We start from the raw sequence: 7,559 nt of genomic DNA, 5'->3' as shown, positions 1-7,559 counted from the left end.
TTACGCTTACGGATCTGTTGCTATGACAGCAAGTCCCAGATGAGCTTCGGAGAACCGAACGATCCAAGATCACGCGAAATCGTCAACATTCAAATCCGGCTAACTTACTTAGTGAGGTACGAAGAACGGACCCCTGCACTCAGCTGAGACTGAAGAAGTCACTTGGATGAGTAATTCAACATTTCTCCCACTGAAAATGCTACGTCCAGATGAACAGAATTGACTTTTTGGGATTGCCTTACCTGGATGATTGAGCATGCGTCAAGATATTCTCATTTAACTTGACATAACATATGTCAAGTTATGTTGTTTATGTTCTGCTGTGAATAAAGTGTTGACTTATGTGATTTAAAACTGTTTTTGTTTTCATTTTGTTCAGTTTTAAAGAACGTCTCAACATTTGTGGAATTCTGTTGCAATGTAAAAAAAGAAAAAGAAAATCCGGGTATTATTACTTGCATAAGGATATGGGAAAAACTACGTTTCTAAACTTCTCCAAAGTTCATGTCTTGAGGTAGAAATTTATGATTTTTATGATCAGTAAGGCTCTTAAGACTTCTTAGGTACATGGAGTCATCTGCTTCTCCATCTAGTCATAGTATCAATTACTGTATCTTTATCTGGTGCTTGAACTAATTCTTGATGATTTACCCACAGGCTGGACCAGGAGAGCTCAGATGTTCCTAGTCATCAGTCTGCCCAAGACCATGAAAGACATCTTGACTCCATATTTATGGTATCTATGTGTACAACAAATACTTTTATATGTATTCTGTTCAGTCATCTCCATGCTGCTCTTGGTAGACCAGTTAATTATCAGTATGTCCAACATGGATCTGATATTTGGCTGCATGATTTCAGTCTGACTAAGTCATTCATGTAAAATTCTGTTCCAGCTGCTAGAGGACAACATCATTACTTTTGTGAGGAACGAGCTGAAGAAGTTCCACAAGGTTCTGAGTCCCAATTATGCAGAATACTTAAATGGTCAACGGGAGGATGAGGAAGTGCTGGAAGATAAGGATGGGGAGCAGATGAGGAGCAGCAGAGAGGCATTTGTAAAGATAACACTGTACTTCCTGAAGAGAATGAAACAGGAGGAGCTGGTTGATCGTCTCAAGAGCAGTAAGAGGATTTGTAGTTCTTTTTTTCCCATTGTTTAGGGAGATTAAATTTTCATAAGAACTCTATAAATATCTACTTAATATCTTGAGTTCTTTCCCTTTCATTTCCAAATAGGAACTCCCACTGGATTTTGTCAACATCTAAAGTCTACTCTGAAGAATAAGTTCAGACATGTGTTTGAGGGGATCGCTAAAGCAGGAAACCCAACCCTGCTGAATGAGATCTACACAGAGCTCTACGTCACAGAGGGAGGGACTGAAAAGGTCAATGATGAACATGAGGTCCGACATATTGAAATTGCATCTACAAAACAGCACCAACCAGAAAGAACAATCAGACAAGAAGATATCTTTAAAGACTCACCTGGAAGAGATGAACCAATCAGAACAGTCCTGACAAAGGGAGTGGCTGGCATTGGGAAAACAATCTTAACACAGAAGTTTATTCTAGACTGGGCTGAAGACAAAGCCAACCAGGACATCCAGTTCATATTTCCATTTACATTCAGAGAGCTGAATGTGCTGAAAGAGAAAGTGTTCAGCTTGGTGGAACTCATTCATCACTTTTTTACTAAAACCAAAGAAGGAATCTGCAACTTTGAGGACTTCCAGGTTATGTTCGTCTTTGATGGTCTAGATGAGTGTCGATTTCCACTTAACTTCAATATCACAAAGACCCTGACTGATGTTACAGAGCCGACTTCAGTGGACGTACTGCTGATAAACCTCATCAAGGGGAACCTGCTTCCCTCTGCTCATCTCTGGATAACCACACGGCCCGCAGCAGCCAATCAGATCCCTCCTGAGTGTATTACCATGGTAACTGAGATCAGAGGGTTCACTGACCAACAGAAAGAAAAGTACTTCAGAAAAAGATTCAGAGAAGAGGAGCAGGCCAACAGGATCATCTCCCACATCAAGACATCACGAAGCCTCCACATCATGTGCCACATTCCAGTCTTCTGCTGGATCACTGCTACAGTCCTGGAGGATGTGCTGAAAACTAGAAAAAGGACCAAACTTCTTAAGACTCTGACAGAGATGTATGTGCACTTGCTGGTAATTCAGGCCAAAGTGAAAAAGGTCAAGTATGATGGAGGAGCTGAGACAGATCAACACTGGAGTCCAGAGAGCAGTAAGATGATTGAGTCTCTGGGAAAACTGGCTTTTGAGCAGCTGCAGAAAGGAAACCTGATCTTCTATGAATCAGACCTGACAGAGTGTGGCATCGATATCAGAGCAGCCTCAGTGTACTCAGGAGTGTTCACACAGATCTTTAGAGAGGAGAGAGGACTGTACCAGGACAAGGTGTTCTGCTTCATCCATCTGAGTGTTCAGGAGTTTCTGGCTGCGCTTCATGTTCACCTGACTTTCATTAACTCTGCAGTCAATCTGCTGGAAGAACAGCAAACAACCTCTATATGGTATACATTATTTAAAAAATCTAAATTACAATCGTTGCACCAGAGTGCTGTGAACAAGGCGTTACAGAGTTCAAATGGACACCTGGACTTGTTCCTCCGCTTCCTGCTGGGTCTTTCACTGGAGGCCAATCAAACTCTCCTACGAGGTCTGCTAACAAAGATGGAAAATAGCTCAGGGACCAACCAGGGAACAGTCCAGTACATCAAGAAGAAGCTCAGTGAAAACCTGTCTGCAGAGAAAAGCATCAATTTATTCCATTGCCTGAATGAACTGAATGATCGTTCTTTATTGGAGGAGATCCAGCAGTCCTTGAGTTCAGGACGTCTCTCCACAGATAAACTGTCTCCTGTTCAGTGGTCAGCTCTGGCCTTCATCTTACTGTCATCCGAAGAAGATCTGGATGTGTTTGATCTGAAGAAATACTCTGCTTCAGAGCAGGCTCTTCTGAGGCTTCTGCCAATCATTAAAGCATCAAGAAAAGTATTGTAAGTAAAAAGTAAGATGCATTTTTTTATACACTGCACTGCTAACTTACTACATATCTTCTTATTTTCACATTTTCAGAGTGAATGTCTGTAACCTTTCAGAGAGAAGCTGTGAAGTTCTGTCCTCAATTCTCAGCTCTCAGTCTTCAAATCTCAGAATACTTGACTTGAGTAACAATGACCTTCAGAATTCAGGAGTGAATCTGCTCTCTTCTGGACTAGAGAGCCAGCACTGTAAAGTGGAAACTCTCCGGTCAGTATAAACTCAATTTAAGATGGTGTATAAAAGGTTTACGATAATGGATTCATTTGTAGGATTGCATAATTTGTGAAATAGTTTTTTGCAGTAGTTTTTTTACTCAGTGTGTTAGCCTTCATAAGGACTGTTTTTGTGTTTTTGTTTGTTTTAGTGTTTTCATAACCAACTTGTTGCTTCTGTCTTGTGGCTAATTTGATTTTGCCGTAGTTACAGTTTTGTCGCACAGTATCTGTTGGTGACACTTCACTCTTCATCACATCCAAATAGAGAGTCTCATAGATCAAACAATTTTGTTGGACTGGATTTGATAAAACCTACAAGTAATACACTCAGCAAGTTTGGTTTATATTTCCTGCTGCCATTTTACACTTGACAATTATCATCGTGCAGACTTGAGTTACTTTGATCCTCAAAAACATCCACTTCCTAGCCTGGTTAATTAAAATTTCACACACATATGGATATAGTTCAACTTGTTGTTGGTAGCTGGACATAGTTGGACTTAGTTTGATATGTTGATGTTTAGATTTGCTAAAATATGTATCATGTCTGCTGTTTTGTGTGTCTGCAGCCTGTCAGGCTGTCTGATCACAGATGAAGGCTGCAATTCTCTGGCCTCAGCTCTAACCTCCAACCCCTCACATCTGACAGAGCTGGACCTGAGTTACAATCATCCAGGAGACTCAGGAATGAAAGCCCTGTATTCTGGACTGGAAGATCCACATTGGAGTCTGGACACTCTTAGGTATGGAAATGGCTTTTGTAGCCACAGTCATGTCCAATAGAGAAGGAAGAGGTGGGGAAAAATGCTCTGTTATCTGCTGTGCACCTGTGTGTTTACCTAATAATAGATATGACTGGTATATTATTAGGCAATGTGAAAATCTTTTTCCTTTTCTTACAGAGACACTAAATATACTTGAGATAAATAAATATAAAGGGTATACAGGAGCTCTATTTGTAGCAGATACATCAGGAACACCAGTTATAACCAGCTGCTTTTTAGTTTGGACAGCTCTCTATTGTTAAAGGAGCACTATGTCATTTTAGTTTAGCACTAAGACTTGTGGTAAATTTAGATTAAACAAAAACAGAAAACTAAATCATTCTGAGATTCAAATTCAAACAAGAACAATGGAACTGTAATTCACATTTCGATGAATAAATGTGTTAACATTATGAATTATAAGTGTACATATATGTATAGACATTTTTATTTGTGAAATATGTGTAATGTGCATGTTTCCATAATAAAAGAGACTGTGGTGGTCTGACCCCCCTCCTCCTTTCAGGGTGGAGCCTGCTGGAGAACAATGGTTGACACCAGGTCTGAGGAAGTGTAAGTGTGTTTTTAATGTGATTCATGAAAATAAAGCAGCACACATTCAACCATCTTCAAACTGTCACATCACTCATTCACATCTCTGATGTCAGGAGTCATCATCAAAGTGTCAATCAATGAACAGATGATGGATCAATAACTGCAGCTGGATTGTGTTTGTTCTCTCCACCAGATTCCTGTCAACTCACAATCGACACAAACACAGTGAACACAAACCTCAAACTGTCTGACAACAACAGGAAGGTGACATATGTGGACAAGGATCAACGATATCCAAAGCATTCAGATAGATTTGATAAATGGTGCCCCCAGGTGCTGTGTAGAGAAGGTCTGACTGGTCGCTGTTACTGGGAGGTTGAGAAAAGTGGACAGGTTCACATCTCAGTGAGCTACAGAAGAATCCCAAGAAAGGGACACAGAGATATTAGAAATGAAATTGAATTCGGATTTAATGATCAGTCCTGGTGTCTCAGCATATCTGATAAAGGTTGCTCTGCTTGGCACAACAATAGAGAAACGTTCATCTGCTCTTCCTATTCTTGGTCTGGCAGAGTAGCAGTGTATGTGGACTGTCCTGCTGGCACTCTGTCCTTCTACAGAGTCTCCTCTGACACTCTGATCCACCTCCACACCTTCAACACCACATTCACTGAACCTCTTTATCCTGGATTTGGATTTGTGTTCAGGATGTCATCAGGGTTTTCGATCACTCTTGGTTCTTCAGCATCTCTGTGTTCAGTTTAGTATAGATAGTCCCCAAAGCTCAGTTCAGCACTCACTACCTTAGACTTTCACAAGTGGAAGTATTTAGTTCTCAGTTTATTTAGGTGGCTGTGGATATGGAGGTACAAGGCCTCATGGTTGCTAAACTATGTGTCATAGATAAAGTACTGTATGAATATGTGTCAGTGAATGAATTATAATGTAATAACTGAGAGGTTAGTAAAGTAGGATACACCCTACAGATGTCTATTGTGACATCTGTTCAACTGTCAATCACCACACCAGCTGCATGGACTTTAGCTTAGTCTTACTGTCACATTGTCACCCAAAACCAGCCCGCTGCAGACCAGATAGTTCTTTTAGTTTTAAACACCTCAACTTTTTTGTCTGCTAGTCCTCCAGTTTTGACTCATAGTTTCTTAGAAAGTTTCCCTAATTGATAAAATTACTCACCCACAGTCTTTAAACCCAGAAGATTTAACACTTTGATCCTAACACCATGAGGTAGTCTGTTTTCTGCTGGCTGTCACCGTTGTAATGGTAACTGTCCACAAGCTGTTTTTGTACACTTGATGAACTAAACTTTAAACAATGACACTATCTTGCAGAAACACTGAGTTTATTTAAGATAATTTCATTCAACAACAAGTGTGTTTTTAAGTGTTTGCAAAAGCACTGAAAACATACCAGAACAAAACTCCATGCAATTATGAACAACTCAGGTAACTACCCCATCACTCAAAACCGATGTAATGCTGCTGAAGTTGCGTGGCTAAATAGGCAACGACTGTGAAGTGCAAAAAGAAACGCTCCTGTGGACACATACCATGAGTCACACTGATAATTGTTGTGGATTTGTCCAGTAATTGAATCATTGAATTGTTTTTTTAACTGTATTTTGCAATACTTCTTTCACAGAAAGACCCATCACCTCTCAACACAGTACACTGCGTTTGTAAACTATCTGTGCTGTGTGAGGGTTCCTGGGTCGTTGACCCAACGTTTTCAGTTTGTACTCTCTCACCGTTTAACTTCAAATGTATGTTTCCTGTTTTATTGTGTTAGCCTTTGTTCTGTGTGCATTACGTTCAGTTGTATTTCTGGTGTCTCATTAGTTATATATATTCAGCTGTGCACTCATCTGTCTCTTATCATCATCATTATCCTGCCTATTTAAGCCCTCAGTTTCCTCAGTTCCTTGTCTTGTCATCATCAATCCTGTGTGTGCCAGTCAGTCAGTCAGTTGTCTCATGTTCTGTTCATCCTGCTATCACAATAAACACCGTCCGCGTCCTTCACCAGCCTACGAGTCCTGCGTTTAGGTCCCCTCTTCTCCACGTCCACACACCAATCGTGACATGCTGTGCATGTATTGCTGCAAAATCACGCATGACATCAGAAAAAGACCTTCTGATTAAAAGTTTTAAGATTTGTGTTTGTGTCTTTCCTCTCCTTCCACTGCACTTGGCCTCCTCTTTAGTTTGGACCCAGGAACTGCCAATCCAGTCTGGGCCCTTTCTTTCATGGTCTCGTTCTTGGGGGAAATTAGTTTTAGGTGGTTTTGAAGTTGAGATACCTAGTTATTTATTTTTTCTCAGCTTGAGCTTTTCCTCTGTTTGGCCAACTAATGTGCACAGTGAAAGTGCAGAAGGCAGGAATTAAGAAGACAGGACTATCAAACTATTTAAAAACTTTTTCTTTCCATCTCCACTGCTCAGCCATCCCTCACAACCTTTTTTAGTGCAATGTGTTAAATGCTGGTCGCTTATATTTCATTATATAGTGTGTAAATTCTGAAAGAATTGACTTGGGAACTGAACTGTTTTCAAGAAGTTATGCTCAAACTGAAAACATCGTGTATGTTGTACATATTGAAAGTGTCTGTAAAGATTTTATTTTGTGTACTTGTAGTTTGTTACCAACTATAGCTCAGTACAGCTTCCAGTTACCAAGAGCTTTAAATAGTCTCAATAAACCTGTACCACTTCACATCTGCTGCCTGTTTCTTATTTATTTTTAATCAGCAACTCAGATTTAAATGCAATGATCTGAGTGAGTCATACATGGTTACAGTTACTGAGGTATATATAAAAAATACGACATTGGTTTTGTAAGGAAGTATAGAAGCAGCAACTGCTGGTGGTTTTGAATGTGTTGGATAAAATGTATCAAAACACTTGCTTGGCTAAATCTGCCTATCA

General features: G+C 40.0%; 1 protein-coding gene across 2 annotated transcripts in view; it reads left to right on the top strand.

Annotated features, from left to right (window-relative positions):
• LOC102081256 (protein NLRC3-like) overlaps window positions 1–7,331 on the top strand; it is a 14,116-nt gene extending 6,785 nt beyond the window's left edge. The window contains exons 1-8 of one of the 2 annotated variants that reach the window (XM_019365351.1): window positions 447–514; window positions 658–736; window positions 897–1,125; window positions 1,240–3,034; window positions 3,114–3,287; window positions 3,865–4,038; window positions 4,586–4,632; window positions 4,808–7,331. In XM_019365351.1, coding sequence (XP_019220896.1) covers window positions 468–514; window positions 658–736; window positions 897–1,125; window positions 1,240–3,034; window positions 3,114–3,287; window positions 3,865–4,038; window positions 4,586–4,632; window positions 4,808–5,379 — 3,117 coding nt within the window. In that variant the 5' untranslated portion in view covers window positions 447–467 and the 3' untranslated portion in view covers window positions 5,380–7,331. Of the gene's footprint in view, window positions 1–446; window positions 515–657; window positions 737–896; window positions 1,126–1,239; window positions 3,035–3,113; window positions 3,288–3,864; window positions 4,039–4,585; window positions 4,633–4,807 lie in introns of those variants that run through there. The other variant, XM_019365352.1, reaches the window with a different exon arrangement.
• Window positions 7,332–7,559: the final 228 nt, after the last annotated feature.

The sequence above is a fragment of the Oreochromis niloticus genome, linkage group LG23, assembly GCF_001858045.2.
Source record: "Oreochromis niloticus isolate F11D_XX linkage group LG23, O_niloticus_UMD_NMBU, whole genome shotgun sequence".
Taxonomy (NCBI): Eukaryota; Metazoa; Chordata; class Actinopteri; order Cichliformes; family Cichlidae; genus Oreochromis; species Oreochromis niloticus.
Note: the sequence above shows the minus strand (reverse complement) of the source record. Positions and strands in the feature narration are given on the sequence as shown.